Source organism: Pelmatolapia mariae, linkage group LG17 (genome assembly GCF_036321145.2).
Source record: "Pelmatolapia mariae isolate MD_Pm_ZW linkage group LG17, Pm_UMD_F_2, whole genome shotgun sequence".
Taxonomy (NCBI): Eukaryota; Metazoa; Chordata; class Actinopteri; order Cichliformes; family Cichlidae; genus Pelmatolapia; species Pelmatolapia mariae.
In genome coordinates, this window is record NC_086242.1 from 21875842 (window position 1) to 21900313 (window position 24472).

Below are 24472 nucleotides of genomic sequence, written 5' to 3' on the forward strand. Positions count from 1 at the left end.
CTACAGCTCACTGTCCAGAGCCGGGACAGAACCAGCGGCGTGTGTTCATCTTAACTCGACTTTTCAAACTTACCGGATGGAGCGGGACCGGGGAGCACCTGCCTCGCGACAAAGCGGCGGTTGAAATCTCAGAGGTGTTACCGGCGGCTCCACGGAGCGGTCCCGTCATGGCCCACAGCGGCTCCGGGTCGCTGCTGTGCCGGCGGAACGCGCGGCTGGACTCGTTCCTGCAGCGGAAGCTGGAGCGGAGGGTGTACGAACGGATCCGGGGTTACGAGCCGTGCGTGGTGCTGTCCGAGTCCATCAACAAGGTGTACATGCACGTGGTGCTCAGCGACGAGTGCGTGTACCTCACCGAGTACTCGCCGCGCACTCTCACGGCGGCCGTTAGCTTCAGGCGCGTGCGTTACATCGAGCTGGTGAGTTTGAACGGAAAAAGTAATTTAAAAGAGTATTTATTTTTGTTTCTACTGCATTAATCCCGCCCTAATTAACCGACACAAAATCCATCAAAAGCTGTTTTTATTAAACGAAAAAACAAACAAAAAATCTGAACATGACCTATTATAACCTGCTTTTAATAAAATAAGATACGATGTTTTGAAAGAAAAATTAGTATTTTGTCAATAGATAGTTATTATCGGAGAAAATAAGTGTAAATACTGTGAAGACTTAAGACGTCGGGTTTTTTCAATAAATGATAAAAAAATTATAAATTTTAATATTGATATAAAATCAACAGAAAAACATTCTACCATATTTAATGGATTTTCTATTAAATTGGCGTTTAAGGTAAGTTATTTTTAAGGTAAATAAAAGTAAACTTTTAAAAGAAACAGTACAGAGTTAAAGCACTCATTTCCAGTATTTTTATCTTAAATGATGACGTGACTGTTTTAATGTCTGTCATGGATATTGTTGTGTAGACCAAATATTTATCAATTAATCGAGAAAATAAGCATACTGTGAAGTGTTCATGTCTCGTTTGTTCAGTAAATGCTCGAAAACTTTAATAGTTAAATCCTAACATTGCATTTGGAAGCTGTGTTGTAATGAGTCTACAGGCTGTGTTCAGGGGGGATTTGTGTCAAAACTGCAACTTGTATCACATCAGGTGAAAGAGGACAAGACAAGGCCTACATTTTGAAGTGGCTGTAGAAGAAAATATCTGTATTTCTTTTAAAAATATTCTCCAGATCTCCACTGGTTGATTCTGCTCATCCAAGTGACTTCTTCAGTCGACTGAAGAAGTCACTTGGATGAGTGACGAAACGTTTCTCCCACTGAAAACGCTACATCCAGATGAACAGAATCAACCTTTGGAGATTAACTTACCTGGATGATTGAGAATGCATCAAGATGAAATAATCTCCAGACTGACATCACAGAGTGGATGATGAGTCAAGGAAAATCTCAGTTATCTTTGAAACCTAAACTGTGAACAAACCAGAGAAGACAGCAAAACAAAGTCCGAAGGATTGTGACCTGTTTGCACTTTGGTTGATATTCCTGCAGTGAAGTTCAGCTGAGAGCTAGGGCTGAAGAAGCATCACACACATTTAAATGGCTCTGGCCTTTTGTCTAGCTTTTTTCTGACCAGAGCCGTAAAGATGAGAATTTACAGTCAGACTTTAAATCTAAACTTCATATTGACGTTTAACTCTTCACGCTTAGGTTTAAAACCAAACTCCAGATTTTTTAAGAACATTTAGAGATAAATATGGATGAAGTTTGCAGTTTATAATTAGGACCCCATAGGTTTCTATTATTTTTGACTTGTGACATCTTTAAAGCTGAACCCAATGAGGTAATTAGTGGATCTTTAGAGCTAGTTCTATTAGCAGAATATGTTAAAGCTCAACTTTTTCTGTCTAATTTGACAGTAAACTGAATAAGTTTAGGTTTTTGGAGACTTAACTGACATAACCTTCAGTGACAGCCAAACCACGACTAAAGCACGTTAAATTACATGCATGTCACACAGTGCGTTCACTGACTAACCGGCTTCTGCTGATTAATCCCTGTTAAACTCTTCAGATTACACACGAGTTAGTTCGATTTATAGGTTTCACTTCTCACCTTTACTGCTGATGGCGAGAACAAGAGTGTAACACCTGCTCTGGTTTGCATATTTCATGTCTGCTCATACTGAGCTGCACTGAGCCTCAGAGCACCTGAGTTGCAGGAAGCCTGGAAACCAATCATGGAGCAGGACTCAGGTATGATTAACAGCTGTCAGTAATGTTGGTATGTACTTATTGTTAGGGCTGCCCATGTGACCGTTTCAAGTACTTCATGTATATCAACCTGCAAAAGAGCAGCAGAAACAGCACAGACAAACCGTTAATGAGGAAGCCGTTATCCTCAGATTTTAATTAAACTTTAAAAGCTTAAAATAGTTCCAACGTCGCATAATACAGAGCTGCATAACATGCAGCAAAAGTCGCGCTGAGCCTCTAACTTCATCTCGTTATGTCAGAGGTTTAACTCGGCCCTAACAGAGTTAAGCCCGTCTGCATTAACTCTAAGATTACCACCTGATGACCTGTGCTGGCCTCTCCATGGCCTCAGCACCACCCTTTAGGCACTTTGTGGAGGATCCTCAGAGCACTGGGAGCCGTCTGAGTGAATAAATAATGATGCACATGAAGCGTGTCGCTCCCAATGAAGGGATGGAAACTTACTGGGACTCGAACCTGCTCACTTTAACACAGAGAAATCAGGTCTTTTGTAACGCGATCTTTGGCAAACGCAAAATTAAAGCCGCTCAGAAGATGAGACGTGCTTTATTCAAGTTCCTGTGACAAAGCAGCCGCCAACATATTCAATGCAACATTTAAAAAGCAGTTAAATAAATTAGAGTCACTCAATAAAATAAAATCTGACAAAATACAATCCAGAAGTTTTGACCCACCCTTGATTTCTTTGTATTTTATAGACGTTTCTGCTGTTTTTTGTAAGTGCTCTTTAGCAGTACTTCTCCAGGCTTTCAAAGTAACTATCATCCAAGCATAAAAAATGATCTTAACTTAGATGAACCAGTGTTGTCTCCACACATAACAGAATATTAGCAAAGAACCAGTTTACTATTTTATGACAACAGCAGTGTGTCATAAAAAAAACACAATCATTCTTTCTGTCATTTAGTTGTCAAAGATGACACAGTTTCACAGGCACAGAATAATATTTTTACACCAACAACATTATTCACAAAGATCTGTTAGCTGAAAACTTAGATTTAAAATCTATCTTTAGCAGATGATCAATATCCATGAAAAATGTGAGAGGAGGACCTGGACCTTCAGCTGATCAGCTGCTGATCACTGAAGCCTCATCAGAAAAGGTCTCAGTGGAAGAGCAGCTGTCAAGAAGCTGTTCTTAAGGAAGGGAAACAGAGAAAAGGTTGATGTATTAAAATTACACAAGAACTGGACTGAAAATTGTTGAACCACATCTGAGGGAGAGATGAAATGTTGTCAGGAGGGAAAAACACACAGTAGAGTGATATCAGTCATGGATTGGACCCCCCAGTGCCCGGACCTCAGGATCACTGAAGCAGTGTGGGATTATCCTACATCCTTTTATTACACACAGAATCAAAATCAGTCTACAGCAGATGATCAATGTCCATGAAAGATGTGAGAATACCCACTATAGAATATCCACTTATAGTGGGTATTCTATAAATGCACAGTATATATGTTCAAAGGTTGTATATGGCACAAAATATAAACATTATCTTTATTTAATCTTGTTATTCTGTAAATATCCGATATTGTTTTAAGGGCTGAAACTCATGATAATGTATAGATTCATCTTTTTATTAATAGTTTGATTAATAGTTTCTACAAAACCAAAATTTGCTTGAAAAATATTCAATCATCAGAATCGATGAGCTAATGTCAGTTTTCTGTCGGCTCGTTTCTGCACCGCTTGGTTTTGTCTTATTTCTGATTCGGCTCCCTCATATTGTCACATTTTATAATCTTTACAGCATTGTGTTTACAGGTGAACGACCTCCCAGATTTCCTCAGTGGGAAGCATCAGGAACACTGCCAGCACATACGGATCGTCTACGTCACCAAAAAACCTGCAGCGAAGCAACGCAATTGGTTAAAGAGAGACAAGAAAGAGGGCCTTCCTCCTGCAGCCCCGCCCTCTCGCAGAAACAGCCACTGTCCTGAAATAACAAGCACATTACAAGGTAACTGAGACAGTTTATGTGATTTAATGATGCTACGCAATGCTATCAGACTGAAGTTTATGCTTTTTGTAAGACGCGTCAGAGACATGTGGAATGGTCTCTTCAGAGATTTGATCCTTTGGAAAGACACCAGTGAGGTTTATGTGTCGTCTTGTTTCTTTATGTGTAACTCTAGCCATCCTGTGTGTCCATTTCCTCCACAGGATTTTCCACAGAGAGGTGAGTAAAACACAGATACACTTCAGAAGCATGTTTTATTTTAGGATACTCACACATAAAGGCTTTTAAGTCCTCCCTGCAAACACATTACGTAACGCCAGTGTTGAATTTGGTTATAATCATTTTAGAAGCTGCAGAGTGTGCAGGAGTGAGGCAGACAGTGAAAGTTTATGTGTGGGATACTTCAACACTGTAATGTGGTTGTCTGTTGTGAACGTGTTAACAGCTGAGCCACTTTACCTGAGTATGTAATGACCACCTCAGTGTCTCAGGTAGCTCATGACTTATTTACTCCAGGGACTAGTTTACCTGCTGCTCATTAACATGTTCACAGAGTGACTCCAGTGTTGCTCCTCAATATCACACCTGCAGTGCTTCATCCACGCACCAGGCAGCAGGTAACACCCACCTGGTATTGCTGGTCCATAATTTATCCTCTTTCAGCAGAATGTGCCCACTGATGATTGAAATGTAGAGATGTGTTTTCCAAACACGTTTTTATAAATTCACACAGCAAGAGAACCTGCTGGTTCGCTGCTGGACAGTTTGCATTTTTACTTGGTTGCATGCGGGGCTCCGATCCTCCTTGAGTTCTTCTGTGAATGAGGCAGGAGATGGAGGGAGGAAGGAACAGATTTACTGTCACCGAACTGTTGCCTGGTAACGACGAAGCGCTGTAAAACAGACGCAAACAGCATAAAATGTAAAAGCTGTCTCACGCTAATGTTCCCTGCTGCTCAGCTGTGCTCACCCCCGGGAGGTTATTAAACGTACACACTTTTCTTTCACTGCCACTCTCAAACCTTAGACTGCTTGTAAAGTTGAACCTAAGGATGAGCTGACAGCGTGAAGTCTCAGGAGCACGACTATCGTGACTGTGTGAATCTACCTGAGAGCTCTTTCTGTTTTTAAGCTGCAACATTTGTGCAGAAAAACAGTAAAGAAGTTCTGAGACCATGAGGCCTGCAGAGGGAACTCTATCCCAAAGCAAAGCATGTTTTAGAGCCTTATTTGGCTCTAATGTGACGTTAATTTACTACATGAACCTTGTGCTTGTGTTGTGTTCAGGTAGACCTCAAACTAGCAACCGAGACCATTAACTGATCAGGAAAGTGTTTTTAATTGTTTTATGCAGCACTTAAGCTGGAATACAACATGAAACTCACACAGTTGTTGATGCAGACACTTCACAGAAACCATGAACCTGATGTCTGCACTGTTTCTTCTCTCCAGCAGCCAATGGAGGAAGGAGGAGCTCCCCCCAGTGTTAAAGTACACCCGCTCAGCCTCATGCCCAAACCCAGAGACTCTCGGCCTCATAAGAGTCCCGCAGCCTCCCCCCTTTTACTTCCCCTCAGTCTCACCTGCCTCATCGCCATTGCTCTCAGAGAAAAGCCTGAAGACCCTCGAGAGTGGTCAGGTATAAACTTGCGGTTGTTCCGATGAAGATCTACTCAAATTTAATTTGAAGTAACTTAGACAAGGGTCACACGTCTCTGTAAATTTAGTCGAGCTCTGTTTCCTGTCATGACCCCGCCGCTGTGCTGTTGCAGTTACAAAGGAGGATCGGTTCGGTCCTGTCACGCCTGCTGAGACGAGGCTGCGTGGACAGCGAGGAGGAGCGGGAGGCGGAGCTCCACCTGTACGCCGTCTCAGAGACGTCCAGACTTTACCTCCACCTGCAGAGCTTGTGGAACAGCTTCAGTATTGTGAGTGAAGACTGTCTATGAAGAATATTTAACACATTGACTGTTAGCTTTAGAAATGTTGTGGTTATTTATATGAAAGTGGAGCTTAAAGATGCCCTGTGGATTTTTGGAGTAGATAAGTCAATGTCACAGTGTGCAGGTTATACAGAGCGTGTCCTGTGTAATGATATGGACTTTAAATGCAGACACAGAAAACAGGGATTAACTTTTGCATATAACAAAAGACAAGCTGTTTGTTACACACACACACAGAAAGGTAATCAGGGAAGTGGAGATAGTTGGGAGAACAAAACACAGCTGAGCTAAATCACAGAGGATGAGACAAAAGAAGCAAAACTGAAAGCAAACACAAGGAACAACTATCAAAATAAAGCAGGAAGTGAGGCACAACTGAAAGGGGGACGAGAAAGACAAAAGGACAGAATGAGAGCACTAAAGGGAACTAATCACCCTAAAGTGATCTGTAACTACACTGAGAACTAGTTTAGTTATAACGATAAAGAACTAATACCAAGAACCAGAAGATCAGAAAGGCTCATAAACACAAAGAAAATACGAAATAAGAAAAAACAGGAAGTATAAAATGAAAAAGTATAAAACATGTGTCTGATGGTGTACTTGCTCAGATTTCTGAGGTGTGTGTGTGTGTGTGTGTGTGTGTGTGTGTGTGTGTGTGTGTGTGTGTGTGTGTGTGTGTTCAGAGGTCCACCCTTTTGTTAGATCCGCTCTACAGAAGGAGGAACTGCGTTTCATTGTCTGCTCCTGCCATCAGGTAATAAACTGTTCTGTGCAGACTGCAGACACACAACTTCCTGCTTGTCCAGTCAGAATAAAGGTCACAGGTCAGTTTGTTACTGTGGAAACAGAAATCATTCACTCATAGAATACAATGGACATAGCCACTGTGACGGCACCCACTGGTTTTGGACTCCACTCTACTGATTAGTGCTGCGGATACTCTCTGAGACTGAAGCCGAGGCGTCCTGGAGTAGCTGTAGATTACAGTATGGTAGCTCCCCACAAAGCTCCAGCTCAGTGACTGCAGTTAGCTGAGGTGAAGCCTATCAGACAGCTGGCAGCTACAGCCGCCTGCATCAGCCACCAATAATCATGCAGAAGTTCACATTCAGGAGAACTGCAGCTCTTTTGCATCAGCTCCAGATGTTTCACTGCACATTTAATATTTGCAAACATGTACATTTGTTTAGTTTACATTTGAGTGGAGCTTAAATAATGAGACCATGAAATGTTTTTAATGAACTGAAATATTATTTTATCTTGGCTGTGCTGAGCTGTAGCGCTCATATTCCAATATAAAGATTTATATAAAAACATTTCCAGAGATTTCGACCTGCTCTGAGAAACCTCATCTGAGCCCTGAAGGTTCATCACAGCGGGCTGTGACGAGTTTAGGCTCATTTAAACTTGTTATTGCTAACAGGCTCAAACGTCGGTGTTAATGATGATGTTATATTTAAGCTGGGAGCGGACGGCTCACCTATTTGGCCAGCTGAGCTCCGAGCTCCTGCAGGACGGGATCAGCGTGGAGAGTATGTACCTGCTGCTGCAGGAGCTGAGGACCGCCGCGCACCGCAGCATTACGCTGCGCCAGCTCTTCTGGAGGGTAAGGTTTATAAAATCTGCTCGGCACTGTGTGTTTGACGTACAGAACATGCCTGTGAGTTGCAGTGAATACTAATTTTCTGTTTTCCAGTCCAGTGAGGTGTGTACTTTCCTGCTCTGCACTCTGGAGGGATGTCTTCACGGCCGCCAGAGCCTCGGTGGACTCTACACAGCAGATCAGCTCCTGTAAGCCCCTTAGCAGGTGTTCATAGCTCCACAGAGGCGAGATTTCAGATTCATTAAGGTGTTTCTCTGACTGTATTCAACGTGGCGATTACAGAGATGATGTCCATTATTTCACAGCTGTTTCCAGAAAGTGGGTTTAGTGAAAACTTTTAAACAAGCTAATTTAAACTTAGTTTGCATTAACAGCATAACACACTGTGAACCTAACCTGCTCACTGGCAGGTTTCCTCTCTCTGCCTCCTCCTGTCGAGCCTGAAGCAGTTTCACCTCCTCATTCATAAAGTAGATAATAAAGAACATGTAAAGAGCTGAAGTTTACATTATAGTCCCACTAATGTTCGCACTTATCGGTACTGAGGACAGAGAGGACAGGCCCTGTTATTGTTGCGTGCGGTTATACCAACAACAACAGTATTCACAGGATTCAGTTTGTTCAGGAACAAATCCAGAGTGAGTGGATGAAGACCGCAATATTACCTAAAACACTGAAAGAATCCATCTGCGACTGTGATAATATTTATAGTAACAATATAATAACTAACTGCAGGTCATATCTTCCTTGCTGTGTGTTGCTATGACGATGATGATGAGCATGTGACTGAAGCTCTGCTGTTTGTGTTTCAGACTGAGCTCTCTGATTGTTGACACGCTCGCCATCATGTTCAGAGAGACGGAGGTCGAAGCTGCCAGACTCAGCCTGCTCTCTGCCAAAAAGTAAACAGAACACAGTGTATGTTTGTTCCTTTCGTAAAACAGTCCTTATTTCAGGTATGTTGAAATATCTGTTGGCAGCTCCTGTAAAGGCCTAAAAGGAGCTTAGATTGGAATAAAGTGAGGGATCCACATCTAAGGAAGTCAATACACTAACTGACACAGTGATGATACACTGTGACGAACTGTACTATAGAACTACTCCAGGGGCTTAGGATCAAAATGAAATGAATACTGGACACATTAAGTTAAATGGGAAGAGATCAGGAGTAGATTGTCTGAGTCATTGGAGGCAGTGCAGAAACCAAAGTATCTGAGGAAAAGTTAAAATGCTGAGATATGAGTTTCCCCGTACTGCTGAAGTTTAGGATTTCGGCCTTTTTAAAGAGGATGTGGTTACAAAAGAAGACTGGTGTCTTTGTGAAATATTACAAAAGAAAAATTCTTGTAAAAACTGATATAAATCTGAATCATACAGGCTTGAACGATAGATGGATAATGACGCCAGTGTGATGGAAAAAACTGAATTCAGTCTGAGATCCAGAGAAGTCTTTAATTTCTTTTCTTATGTTACGCCCCAGTCTAGGGGGTACAGGAGCGTAGCATAAGGGTTAAAAATGAAGTGACCCTGCCCTGGTCCCCAAAACCATACACAGAAAAAACAATTTCTTAAGTGAAAGGTGGTTTATTGTCTACACTGAAAACTAAGCTCCGGGGTGAACAAACAAAACAAGTTAAGTCAGGAGAGGAGGTGCTATCTAAAACCCTATGTGAAACAAAAACCAAACAAAAGACACGTGCTACACCTAACTCCCTAACTGAAATAAACAGGAGAAAACAGTACAAGAATGAATGTGTCTCCAGTGTGTTTGTGAGGGTTTATCTATTAACAATAGAAAAAGTGAGAAAATAAATGGGACATTTTCTATCATTTCTTTGGTTGCAGCTGGAGCTGCTTTCCTTTGTTGCAGTCTGGTGAAACCCGGACAAAAGTTATAAAGCTCATTTCCAGATGTTAGCACACCTTCCCTTTTCTGCATTAACTGTTGTCTCCCTGCAGAGGTGCTCTGGCCTCCCGAATGCTGCTTGCCTTAATATGTGACCCTCAGCCACAAACTCACAGCGGAGGATCTCTGACGGACTCAGAGGTGAGCTGCTCTCTGCTCACATCAAGTGTCTTTCATGTGCCTTCGATGCATTAAACCTTGTGCCTCTTACAGCTTCAGGCCTTACTCGCTGAGTATCTGGACACCGCCGCCTCTCTGCTCTTTGAACTGCTGCTCGTAGGCCACGTGGTGAGTTTGATAAAGCGTACAACGGGGGCGCTTCTCAGCTGTGAGTCAAATGTGTTTATGCAACACCTCAGGCTCTCCTGGGAATTACAAAAACTAAACAGTTGTAACACTGATGAAGCGCTAATGAATTAATACACGTCAGGTATTAAGCAGAATATTACTAATCAGAAGATTAAAGAACGGCTACTGAAGCTGATGGTCAGTAATCAATAAATACACACAACACAGAACGCTGTTGCAGGTACAATGTATTTAAACAAAACCAAGGAAAAATAACAAGGAAAGAAAAGGAAAAACTTAAATAATTACTCCTGGTGCAGTGGTGCCCGGTTTAAAGTGCACAAAGACAACTAAATAGTCTTGTAGCTTAGATCAAGCAATACAGTTTCTCAAGTTCAATAATATTCCCCATAAATAACACACCACCAATTCAAAAACACTGGTCCACACTGATGAGAGAAAGTCCATGATTTTTATCTGGGTGTCCATGAGAAATGTCCAAGCGCTATTGTCCATAAACGGGGGAAATGTTGTGTTAAGAATCCTGCTCCCAGCCCTTCGTTGGCTCGCCATCCTTTTTAAACCAAAAAAGGGTCACCTGGCCTGCATTAAATAAACAGGGCCAATAAGAAATCACAAGAATAATATGAAAGTGTCAGCCAGTTTAGCTTAATACATTAAGTTATTCTTATTCTTGTGTACACAGTAGTTCATAAAGAAACTGTATATTTAATCAATAAAGACTTATCTAAACAGTTCAACTGCTATATACAGATTGCATAGCTTTAAAACATTTGTTATTTGCTATGATATGGTCCAAGAAAGCTCTGAATATCCACATAACAAGAAACAAACACAGTTTTTGTTCAACTCTTCGTGTTTCAGACCAGCAGGTGTGTCTCTGCTGACAACTTCCTGTCTGTTGGTTGGATCCTCAGAGTCCTGCAGCCTCATCCCCACCTGGTAAAGGTCTCATCAGATTTAACTGTGATTTCTGTCAGAATGATAAGAATAACTCAAACGCTGACCCTCTCCGCCCCCGCAGCTCTCCTTCATTGGTTACCAGGTCCAACAAGTGGTGTTGGTTCTGACGGGCCTGCAAGTGTCGGTCCTCAGTCCCGTTCAGTCCGTCCTGCTGTTCCAGCGCCTCCACCTCCTGCTGGCCTGTCTGCAGTACAACAGCCAGCTGGCTCAGCACCTGCGCTCGCATTTCAGAGAGGAGTTCAGGTATGCTCAGGACAGCCACGACAGTCACTAAGTACATACGTGCTCACGTTAACTTCTTATTATAAAGAAGAAATGTGTAAATGCTTCAAAGTCTGACAGCTCAGATCTGTTTCGGTCCTGCAGATACTCTGTGATGCCGTCGGGCTCTGAAGTGAAGCTGCCACCTCACTATCCTATCAGCAGACCCACTCTGAGGCTTGTCGAGCACATTCGAACTCTTATGCTGCTCAGGTGACTGAACACCAGCGTGCTCCTAGCCTTCACTTTACACACAGGCATCCTCAGTGAAGGAAGCAGGATTTGGAGTCCTCGGGATGCTCTGCTTAAAGTTTCTGGATTATTATTTATCACAGACATCTTACTGTTAGACAGAGAGATGGAGATATATGCTTGGCCTGTAAAGACTGTTCAAATGATGTGCACTCCTAATAACCTGAAGCTGTTTTAAATGCAACTTTTATTTAGTTCTGTACTTGGCTTTCCTAAGCACATAATAAAGGAACCACCGTGAGGGACTCCATGGTTTGAAGCTGTCTGCCCATCACCATTTTGATTTCCTGAAGCCAGAAGTTAACTTCTTGGACCGTCTGTTTAACTTTTTATTTCATTCTTTTAATTTTTAACACAGAAAGACAACATTTGCTGATATAGGACCATTCAGTTTAAAATAATACAAACAAAGCTCCCCTCAATTCAACTTCTTTATATAATTTTGGTTCTTTTGGCTAAAATAGATGTTAAAATGTTTTAGTCCACACATATTAGTCTTACTGGGCAATAGCTAGTACAATGCATAATAGAGCAGGGCAATATGACCAAAAATATTTATCACGATATACATTTGAAAATTTGCGATAACGATATATCTGACGATATAATTGACAATAGACAAAATACTTTACAATTCCACAACTTTATTAGTGCAAAAAAAAAAAATCAATGTATTTTCACTTAAACAAGCAGCTGTTTTTTATGTGCATTAAAGTTATATAAAAATTTAACAGTGCAAATTCCTTGCTGACAGTTTAACCAAAAGGCATTTCCAGTGGAAATTGGCCGACATATTCTCAGCATAACCATTTATAATATCCACAAAACTTAAAAAGAGGTTATCCACACTCAATACGGTAATATTATGTTGAAGCACAGTACGTATCACTCCGCAGGCTCCTGCCTACGATAGCCGTAATGCTTCGACAATCCATCAAGCGGTGCGGCTTCGTAGCTTAGCAAAGTCGTACTAAAACATTTGACAGATTTTCGAGCGCCATGTACCACATAAAATCGTTTCGAGGTCAGTAAACACAACCAGAATTCATACATAAGGCACACAGGATTATAAGGGGCACTGTCGATTTTCAGATTTTAAGTGTGCAGTATTTTCCAAAAAACACGGTAATAACGACGGCCCGCTAGTATGCTCTACCAAAAATAGTGCTTTGTTGTGTATCTGACGGACGAAAGCTAAACCAGTTCCACACCACTGAAGTTTTCGCATTTTTATAAACCAATTCTGGTTCATCCGTTTCATTTAACGATCCGCTTTCGCCCTTCTCATTCTCCGTCGCCGCCATACTTTTTCCGCCATGTGCGTATGAAAACAAAGGCACTGCGCATGCGCGTTTTACCCATATTCTATCGCGATATTTCATTTTCTTATCGTTGCCCAACATTATACCGCTATTACTGTGAACGGTATATGGCCCAGCCCTAATGCATAGGATCTTTTCCTTCCTTATGCATGACTGTAATAATTACATCCAGCCATGATTTTGGCGGCTCTCCTGAGTTTAGTGTAGAGTTATATACTTTGCATAATATGGGGGTTTATTTATTGTTTTTAAATTTAGCATTGACTCTTTTATTTTATTTCAGCTTCTGTGATAGGTACTACTAATTTAGTTTCTTCCATCTTTGACATTTTAGCCAATTTAAGGGGTTTAAGGAACTCTAATTTTTTTTGTTTCTGAGGTTTTTGTGCTTCCTTCTTTACAACTGTCTGTAATATTTTACATAAGTACTGAATATTTCTTTAGTTTGAGTTTCAATTCTGGATTTCTGATCTTAGGAACTGTGCTTTTCTGAGCTGAAACGCCAATAACAGTTTTTATTAATATATCTGAGACCCTCTTCTGTCTTGTATGGTAGTAGCTCATCTAATTGTTGTCTAGCTTCTTTTAGCTTTTTAAATGTATATTGTTTATGTTCTCTCTCTAGTCTTTTTACTTTATCTTTAAATTGTCATTTGATCTTATATTCATTTTCATAATAACTGGGCTATGGTCAGAAACAATGATTGATTCAATTGTCATCTGTTTTATCCTATACATGTCGTTTTTTGACATGAAAAGTCTACCCTTGTGTACCTTCCATGTATTTGGGACACGAATGTAAGATTTCTGTTGTTAGGATGAAAATGACACCAGACATCCACCAGTTCCAGTTCAGTCATCATACCTAGTAGGTCATTTTGGACTGAGGTTTTATTATTACCAGTAATATGTCTAGTTTAGTATTCAGAGTACAAATTAAAATCTCCTCCCCTAAGTATAATTCCTCCTCCTTTATCTGCCACAAAAGGTGCAATCCCTTTTAAAAAGTGCAGTCTTCATTTTGGGCTTACACATTTAAAATTTTTATTTTTATGCCTGCTATTGTTCCAGTTACCATGACAAAACGACCTTCATGAGATGCTCTATCTCAGGTAGGTGAGTTTCTTGGATCAAGGCTACAGAGCACTGCAATTTCTTTAGGCTTTTTTCTCTTGATTGGATTCACCAGTGTGTGAATGTGTGTGTGAATGGGTGAATGACTGAATGTAGTGTAAAGCGCCTTGGGGTCCTTAGGGACTAAATAAAGCGCTATACAAATACAGGCCATTTACCATTTAATGATTCTGCTTACATTATAATTTACAAAATTTAAATAAGTCATAATCTCTGTACAATAATATATGCTTCCCTTATTTAAACAATAAACATATTTAACTGTCTAACTATGCGTTGACAGCTCCGTGCCCCTCTTTCTCTGCAGCACATTTTGACTTCGAGTTCCTTCAGCAGCCTCTGTTAGTGTTGCAAAGGTCTTCTCTGTGGTATCCAATTTAATTTTCACTTCTGCCAAGTACAGACATTTCGCCTGCACTTTCTTTTTATTTTAGTTTTTTATGATTTCGTGAACCTTAGCTCTTTTCTTTTCTACATTGGTAGTGTGGTCTTGATCGAAGAAGATCCGTTTATCTTGGAAGAAGACCTGTCTCTGGCTCCATGCTTGCTCTATAATCTTATCTTTTATTGCTGCATTGAGGAACGTCACTATCATTCTTGAAGTAGCTGTTTCACAAACCTGACCGTATCCTTTCCTTCACTTCCTTTTGAGATCCTAATATTGTTACGTCTCAATCTGTTTTGGAGATCCTTGCACTTTGCTGAGAGGTCCATATCGCGGTGAATCAAGTATTGCAAACCCCTTTGGTGTCGCATGACTTTGAGCCATACTGACACTTTTCTTTTTATGTGTGTGTGAGAGAGAGAAAGAAACTGACCCTTCTCTTTACTGTTTAGTATGATAAACTTCGTAGCTCTAAAATGAGGAGAGAATGGCGGCTCAATCAGGTGTCCAGCACCCGGACACGCTAATCTGCTCAGCAGGTGTTCCTTTCCACCTTCACGCAACAACCTGGCCACCTGTAGGTCAGAGGCCAACTTTAATTTTATGCTGACATCATGATTTAACGAAGTTCATATTCTGAAATTTTTATTGTTTTTGGAGTGTGAACATATCTTTTAAACCAATGCTCTTAGAACAGGGGTCTCAAGCTTAAATGAGCTGTGGTCCATTGCTGGCACTGTCATCTCATTGGAGGGCCACTTTAGTGTTCAAGTAGAAAACAAACAAATTTAAAGAAAAAAAACAAAACAAGAAACCACGTACAAATATTTCTGAAATTTGTAGCATTTTGGGTTTTTTTTTTTTTTTTAAATTTCAAATACTGTATAACAAGCCATAAATTCAAACGTGAACGCAATTTCCCCCCCCCTCACTCTTAACTAACTGAAGCCTTTCATTAAACTACCAAATAAACAAACTGGTACTCTCTCTTAATGGCCAGACACGTGGCAGCACTTCTGCTATAATTTTGTTTGTATTTAACAAAATGAAAGTGCAGAAATAAGTGTACGCATTAGTTTTGGACTACTAGTGAAAATTGTTTTCTTTACAAATAACTCTCTCACTGAACTAACACAGCCAGTCCCTCAACATGTTTGGGCTCTGTGCCCATATTGCCTTTATATTAAATAATGTTTTGCTTTTTAAAGAACCTTTTTTAATATTGCTTTCAACAAAAAACAAATTCTTCCTAACAAAAAAAGTAACTTCAAAGGCCAAATTGCATTATATTTCTTCATGTCAATATACGGCCTGCAAGCAGGGATGACGTGGGCCATAAGTGGACCCCAGGCCACGAGTTTGAGACCCCTGTCTTAGAGCATCGCTAACCTCCTCCGCTGTCTCCACTGTAGGCCAGTTCTGATCGTCACAGCCATTAACCAGCAGCATCGGGCAGTTAATTCTCCCCACCTGTCAACAAAGCAGATTTAAAAATCCCACAGGAACTAAGAGGTCCAGCTCAGGCTTGGAGAGGTCATTAGGTCTACTGGTAGTATAATGCAGTATAATACAGCACTCACTTCCACGTTGTTTGAGGGGTCAGCGATAAGATCCAGAGCAAAACTTCTCCAGCTAATATAGTTGTTCTCATCGAAATGTGCCTTGTGAAAATGCCTATGATACATATTAGTAACAATAATTTGTATTATCATTAAATTCTAATGACAAATAGTACGTACTTGCTCAGTTTTTTAAACCCGGCCATCATGGTGTTCCCAGGTGGCTGATAGTGATTGCTGCTGATGCAAACAATGCAGCGAGGCTGGAACACAATGATAAATCAAAATGTTTGATGTTACACGTTGAATTAAAAGACCCAAAGACCAGCTTCCAACTTTGTTTCAACAAAACATGGAATGTTTAAATCTCCTGGACCAGCCATTTTAACTGAAGATCTCAATTATGTGCTTATTTTAGTCGAACTGAAAAATGTAGACAAGTCTTTTTTCCCCCCAACTGCACATGTGAGTAAAGCTAGTATAACCAATATAGACACATTAATGGGAAATACTAAATTAGGTTGCACTTCAACCAAAACCTTTTGCATTGTTTTCCAAGTAGGAAAGTTCACACTCAGCTGTGAACCTCCCAAGTCATGCTGGAGTTTATTAGGTGATGAACCCAGAAGAACCATATCATCTGCAAAAAACAGAGACATGATTCTGAGACCACTGAAAGGGGGTATGCCTGCCACTTGTTTCCACCTAGAATTTCTTTTCATAAATTATGAAGGGAATGTGTTATAAAAGGCAGACCTGCCTGACTTCAGTTCAAATCATGAGTGAGTCCAACTCATTGCTGGAAATAAGCATCGAGCTCCCATTACAGTTGGGCAGGGACTGAACAGCCTGCAGCAATTGGACAGATATCCCAACCTCCTCAGGATGTCCCAAGGGATATCCTCTCCAAGTCTACGAACACATACAGACTGTTTGAGCAAAGGACCCTTGAATGTCTTTGAGAGGATAAAGATCTAAAAATCAAGAGGTTGACCTCTCCCCCCAGTGGTGAGCAAGTCATCCCCGTCATTTCTTGCCTCTGCTTTCTCTAAAGAAGGCGAATAGGTGGGATTCTGATGACCCTTGAACTACCCCTTCGACTGCCCGACTGTGTCCTTAGTTGAAGTTAGCAACACCTCATCTCTACTGTACACAGTGTGAGTAGAGCATTGCCTCCTCTACACGAGTCACCTGATGGTTTGCTAGAATTGTTTCAAGGCAATTCTTCTTCCATGGCTTCCAGGGCTGCCCTCTGCGTGGCCTGCCAGCACCAGCAATGCTATGAAAGACTGACAATCAGTTTGATCATTGTTGATCCATGACATCATTGCTTCCAGACATCAAAAATGAAGGAACCCACCACAGTCTAAGGAGCTTCGGAAGAAAAGTGTCTGGACTTCTTTAAGTTTCCTTGAAGATATTTCACCTCTCATCCAAGAAGCTCCTTCAGTTCTCTCTCTTTGCCTCTGTTCATAGATGGCCATTCATGGTAGACATAGATGGCTTCTTTTCACTCCTCTTTCAAACCATCTGTCTTCTCCAATGTCAACATCCGATGTGAACATTGGCATCCCTGAAAGAGTGACCTTTGTCCTTTAGATGCAGATGGACAGCCGAGACTTGTCCCATCGAGGCGGCTCTTCTATGTTGTGTCATGCGTTTATGAAGTGGGTGTTTGGTCTCTCCAATGTAGCGGTTTGAACATCTCTCACTATCCTGTACAGCAGGGGTGTCAAACTCAATTGCACCGGGGGCCAAAACTCAAGGCACACTTTAGGTCGCGGGCCAAACAAGATAAACATTTATTGAACACACTAAAACGATTATTTTTAAACATAAATATGAATAAAAACAGACAGGAATACTATTCCAGATTAAATAAACTTAAAAAAATAAACTTTAAATATTTTGCTCTTCATAAAAATATATCCTGTCAGAATTATGCAAGTTAGAAATATGAACATGCTGTCAAATACCCTAGAAAAAAATAAATGAAAGCATACACAAGGTTGGAGCTGCATGTAGATGGAGCTGGGCATTGCTTCAGGAATGGAACTAATAAACTCTGCATTCAGTGTCGTACTTTGCCTTGAGTGTATCATTACAGTGCAGCTCCATCTGAATCTGCACAGGTGCAGTTCAGCAAAGTGTGCTGACTTGGTTCAACATTACTTGGCAACAGGGAAAGTGAGGCAAGTTGCACTGGTGCATTTGTGACAGCTTCACTTGAAATGCCTTCACCGCATCATACATGCCATGTACATGAACTGACAGATTTCCTTGCTGAGCTCAAAAACTCGATTGAGAACTTTTCCCCAACTCAGCCAACGGACCTCTGTATGATAAGGAATGTTGGCAAACTCTGAATCTATTTCCCACATAAAAGACTGAAATTTTCAGTGATATAAACTTTTAGCTCGGATAAAATTTACTTTTTGCGTTACGGTGATCATTACATGCTCCATTTTTAGGACTTTAACACACAGCCTTTCCTGGTGTATGATGCAGTGATATGCTGTTAACTCACCAGTACAGTTCTCCTCCTGCATCTTTACTCGCATCCTGCTGATTAGTCCGCTTTTTTCACCGCACAACACCGGCGCTCCATCTGTTGTAAGTCCAACAAGTTTGTCCCAGGGCAGTTTCATGTCGGTTACACTTTGACATATGTTTTAAAAAAATGTCTTTTCCTGTCGTTGTCCCGTGCATCGATTTAATGTCCAATATTTCCACTCCACGGATGAAGATGGCCAGCTGTGCAATGTCCATCATGTCTATACTTTCATCCACAGTAAGAGAGTATGCAATAAAGTTTTTGCTTCTTTCACACAACTGTGTTCTTAAATCAGTGGCCATCTCACAAACCCGATCAGCAATCGTATTTCTGCTCAGGCTCACATTTGCCAAAATCTGCGTTTTGTCTGGACACAAGACATCGCACAGCTCTTCAGAGTGGTACCGGGCTGATTTGGCTGTCTCCTCTGCTACAATAAAACTTGCTTTCACAACAGCTTCACTTTGTGATTTTGCTCCTGTGAAAAAAGTCTGCTGAAATGTCAGATTCTTCTTTAGCTCTTCTACCTTCTTTAGTTTCTGCTCTGCATTTAGGTTTTTCAGCTTATCCTGACGTTTTGTCTCGTAGTGCCGTCTTAAATTAAATTCCTTAATTACAGCCACATTAGCTCCACTAATAAGACACACGGGTTTACCAGCAATGTCTGTAAACATATATTCAGTCACCCACTGGCGCTGAAAGGCTCTGCTTTCAGAATCAACTTTTCTCTCCACCATTGTGAGCGGATGACTTGATTGACATGGGAATGTTCCCAGTTAGCCTAGCGTTCAGAAAGGAGGCTGCAGCGCTGCATTATGGGATCTGTAGTTTGTATATTATTAACGCCTCATATCGCCGGGCCATGCATAACAATAATAATACATCTATATAAAATGATCTCGCGGGCCGGATATAAATGTACGCTGGGCCGGATACGCGGGCCTTGACTTTGACACATGTGCTGTATAGTATACATTACGTTTTAAGTTTGTGTTTAGGAGTTTTGTCTTTGGGATGAACCAGTTTTTGTTTGAATGTGTGGCTGGGTCTGAAGTACACTGGGATGCCGTGCTTGGAGAAGACTCTCCTGAGTTTCTCTGATAAACCTGCTACATGGGGGATGACAATATTGTTGCTTTTGTCTTATTGATTCTCCCTAGATGGCGTCTGACCTTCTTTTCTGTGCATCTTTGCTGATTTGACAAAAGCCAAATTAGGATAACCACGTTTTAAGAGCTTTCTTTACATGTGTGTGTTCCCTTTTTTTCTCTTCTGGCTTGGAGGGAACATTTTCTGCCCAGTGTTGTAGGGTTCTGATTACTCCGAGTTTGTGTTCCAGAGGGTGGTGGAAGTTGAAGAGGAGGTACTGGTTCGTGTGTGTGGGCTTCGGTAAACTTCAATGTTGAGGTTTCCATTCTTCTCAATGCGCACGGCACAGTACAGAAATGGCAAACTGTTATCTTTTGTGTCTTCCCTGGTGAACTTTATGTTTTTATCCACAGAGTTGATGGGGTTTTGATTTTGACCCAGGTGTCATCAACATATCAGTACCAGTGGCTAGGTCAGTGGTTCCCAAACTTTTTTTGCTAGGCCCCCCTTTGTTTTACAAGAAAAATGTTTGTTGTAATTATTTTACATGCAGTTGTTCTTTCCTGTGTAATAATATTCAACATTGCTATCAATACATTTTTCAAAAAAAAAGCTTTTCTGTGCAAAATGGGTTCAAAGACATAAACAACTGTGGGATACTGTTTGTCCATGATTTGAACCGGGGGAACAAATCGTGGCAGGATCAGCCTGATATTATTTGTGTCCCACTGTAACTTTACTGTATAACAAGTTAACATCTCCGAAATGTCAGGAGTAGTTAGTCATTACAACAAGTGTTTGTGAACTAAAAATCAAGAATGTGGGATACTGTTTGCCTGTGATTTGGAGAGCCCAGCGCATGCTTTGGAAAACCAATTCTGCAGGGGAAACCTACCTTGGCACTTGTGCAGGTGAAGCCAAAGGGAAGATATGCTTCACCAGATTTTCTAGCATTTGGCTTAGAATGAAGTTGGTTTGGAAACATACTCAGTGATGCTTCATCTCCTGCTTTGCGTTTGTGTGGGCGCCCCGTCAGAAACCTGTCCATTATGCTAGCAGTGTCCAAGTGTTTTTTTTTCCTTTTCATACCGCACCCCTCCTGCAATGGCTCTGCGCCAGAGCGTTTCTTTCCACTTCCTCCATGTAAAGCTTGGCTACAATAGGTGACACCGGGGAGCCCATGGCATGTCCATGTTTTTGTCTCTAAAAATCCTCCTTGTATTTAAAATATGTAGTGGTAAGGCAGAGGTCTAACAGTGTGCAAATCTGATCAGGGGTGAACCTGGGTCTGTTTTACAAGGAGCTGTCTTTTTGTAGTCATTTTCTGACAGTCTCCACTGCATACCTCAGTTGTAGGTATGCAAGTGACGAGAGAGACCACATCAAAGGACACTATGGAAGAAAACAGATGATTTGAAAGAGGAGTGAAAGAAGCCATCTATGGTCACTGTGAACGATCATCTTTGAACAGAGGCTTACGACCAGTGTTGGGTAAGTTACTTTTAAAAAGTAATTAATTACTAATTACTTAGTCAATATTGTATTTAAAATACTTATCTAATTACTGTGTCAGAAAAGTAACTTAATTACTAAATAAGTAATTAAACTAAATACTTCTTAAAATCCCTATAAATCTTGAGTGGACAAACAGAAATTAAACTCTTAAAATAATAAATAATTTTTTTTAAAGACGGAGACTCTACAGTACGCAGCGGTAGCATGTCTTCCACAATGTAGCCTGCAATCATTTTTTAAGCTCACCTTCAGACGCTTTCTGTGCTGCTGAAGTAAAATCAAGTTTTGCCTGCTTAGCAGGAGTTGCCGCGGTGTTATCCATGGATGATGAACAGGGATCACTCAGAAGTGTTTGTCTATGCCAGGGGTGGGCAATCTCAGTCCACGAGGGCCGGTGTCCCTGCAGGTTTTAGATCTCACCTTGGGTCAACACACCTGAATCACATGATTAGTTCGTTACCAGGCCTCTGGAGAACTTCAGGACATGTTGAGGAGCTAATTTAGCCATTTAAATCAGCTGTGTTGGTTCGAGGACACATCTAAAACCTGCAGGGACACCGGCCCTCGTGGACTGAGATTGCCCACCCCTGGTCTATGCTCTCGTGTCAGGCGCTTCAGTAGATTACTCGTGCTATTAACAGCAGCCGATAGTTTTTTCTCCCCAGGACATAGCTTACATATTACTGTAATATTCTTGTCTGCTTGTTTCAGAAAAGTGAAGAGACGGGAATATGTCCATTTCATAAAACAGCCACACGCTTCAGCCGAGTCCGACAGCTTCCGCTTTAGAATACGACTATGCAGCAAACTGGCGCGAAATGACGTGCACCTGCACTACAGCGATGTTAAAGAGGCAGAGTTTACTTCTACGTTTAGAAGATAAATTATTGAAATTAAATAATGATATTCAGCGAGTTTAATTATTTTACAATGTAACGCAAGTACATTGTAAGTAACTGTAATTAAAATACCTAAAAATGAACAGTAATTAGTTACTCTACTTTTTCAGTGGAAAAGTAATTTAATTACAGTAACGTGTTACTTAGTAATGCATTACACCCAACACTGCTTACGACACCAACTGTCTGCCATCTATAACTGTCTGGATCCTGGGTCTCTCAACCCAGCTTTTTGAGTTCCTTGTGTCTTTGTGATTTTGTATTATGATTGATCTTTAAGATCCTCTTTGTTATTCTTAGTTTATTCTATAGTGTCCAGTGTTCTAGTTTAGGTTTCCTGTATTCTCTGTTTAGTTCATGTAGTTCCCCTCTGTGTGTTTATATTGTGATGTTAGTTCTGGTGCCCACTCCTTGTGTTCTGTGTTTTCTCATCCCGTCATGTGCTCCTCCATGTTCTCTTTCTCCCTCCAGGCTGTCTCTGTGTACTTCCTGTTTTACTTTGAAGGTCTATGGCTGTGTCCCAATCCAGCGACCGCACGCTTCGGAGTACGCGCAGTACGCGTACTACGTACGGTGCATACTATGGCTGTATCCCAATTCAGGGTCTGCAGCCTTAACGGTCCTCAAGGGCCGCGTACTCAAAGACCGCTAAGGTCGGAAGTGCGAGGCTTGTGAAATGGGACGGTCTAGCCTCCGTCGCCCTGGCCAGGTTGCCTAGCAACTAGGGATGGGTATCGTTTAGGTATTATCCGATACCAGTACCAAACCAATACTTTTGAAACGGTGCCGGTGCTTAAACGGTGCTCGAACCGGTGCTTAAAGAATGGAGAACACACACTTTGTCCAAAAACCTCTCATGTTTAGCTGTTTTTTTTGTAAAAAGATAACAATGTTAGCCTTTTCTGCAGCTATAGGGCATATATGGTATCACTCTTGGCTGGAAGCAGTGCTTAAACAATGGGAAAAAAAACACAAACTTTGTCCAAAAACCTCTCACGTTTAGCTGTTTCCCCTCTTTTTCTTTGGTCATTTTAGCCTTTTTGGCCAGGGTGAAGGGAGTACCTGCCATCAAACAAGAAGACAGCCGCATGTAACTACGACGGTGTTTGCTAGTTCACCTTACATGCGTTAATTTAATAACGTGGTTAGCGTACTCAACGTAAATTACACACGAACAACATAAGCTACATAACATAAGCTACTGACCCAGAGACGAACGGCTGCTGCTGCCATCATCATCATCCGTCATCATTTCTGCTACACTGGCAGGGCTAGGGGCCAGGACTCTACTCTTCGGGTTCTTGGGGGATGTTGCTAACTCCGGGTCCGATAACAGGTACCACACCCGCAGTAGATGTGCTCGGTGTGAGGTCTCGCAGCAAGCTATCAAATACGGTGCTATACGTCGCTAGGTGTTTCATCAGATTCAAGAAGTTACCTCCTTTGCACAGTATCACAGTATCACCTTGAAGCACTTGTTGCAGGCTGCTGAGTTTGCATATTTTGCTGTGAAGTACAGCCAGACTTTTGACCGCTTCGCCTTGGGCATTTTTAATCTGTAGCTCTGTTCTAAAAGAACGTACGTACCTGGGCCCGCCTACTACGCTTGCAAAGGTAAAATGATTGGCTAGAATCCAAAGTGTATGACATCTCAGGGGAAAAAAAAAGCACCGAAATAAAGCACCGAAATGTGCGCTGCTTTTCGGTCTGGTTACTACCGTTTATGTCAGAACCGGTACCCATCCCTACTAGCAACCATGATACTAACAGCTGGAAACGTTTCATACAGCTTTGTTTGACAGAAATGAAGGAGAACATATTTTGTTCATTTGTTTCTACATGAGCTCTGTGTGATTTAATAAGTATCTGAGGCTGAGACCACAGGACTGTAAAACATGATTGTTGGGCTTCATTTCTGTACTGAACAGTCATTTTAAGATTAGCTAGTAAATAACAATTAGCTAATGTTGTCCATGAGACTAAAGTCATCTCACTTTGGTAATGTAAATATAATATGGCCAATATTATAGTTATTATATTAATCATTATTAGTTATTACAGCAGTGAGTTTGAACTCTGTGTCAAATACTGAGCTTCAGTAAAGATTCAAGTTGCATTTATTTATATTTCCAATCACCTTAAATCTTCACTCAAAGACAAGTATCTTTGACAGTGTATATATAGATGTATTATATATAAGAGACAAATATTGTTCTTTTAATGTGTTGGCATTACTAAATTTGGCTCAATGCTTATATATATATGTGTAAAAAGCAAATGTATGAGCTGTGAAAACTGTTTCTGATAGAATGAAGAGTAGACTGATATATTAAATATTCCTTTATTGGGTGAGAAAATCATCCCATGTTATAACTGCTTTAAGTCATACAGAATAGATATCAGAGCCTTAAACAGGCTGACTTCTGCTAAATGGGTCAAACTGGGCAGAAAGTATACAAACACATAACATCCTTATAAAATATGATGTAACACTATAGCAATGTTCCCTCTAAGCTGCGCACGTGCGCAATTGCGCACTGCTGGCACGGTCTCTGCGCACAGAAAATCTGC

General features: G+C 41.1%; 1 protein-coding gene and 1 pseudogene across 1 annotated transcript; one reads left to right on the forward strand and one right to left on the reverse strand.

Moving 5' to 3' along the window:
- On the forward strand, positions 1–14169 carry lg17h12orf56 (linkage group 17 C12orf56 homolog). Its single transcript, XM_063460300.1, is given in 13 exon segments — positions 1–419; positions 4009–4204; positions 4408–4423; positions 5657–5843; positions 5977–6132; positions 6834–6904; positions 7612–7756; positions 7847–7941; positions 8566–8655; positions 9713–9947; positions 10833–10910; positions 10993–11174; positions 11298–14169. Coding segments are annotated over 13 exon segments (1815 nt in total). The 5' UTR covers positions 1–167; the 3' UTR covers positions 11410–14169.
- A 161-nt stretch (positions 14170–14330) lies between these two features.
- The window catches only part of LOC134615942 (peroxisomal succinyl-coenzyme A thioesterase-like), a 29839-nt pseudogene continuing 19697 nt past the window's right edge, over positions 14331–24472 (reverse strand).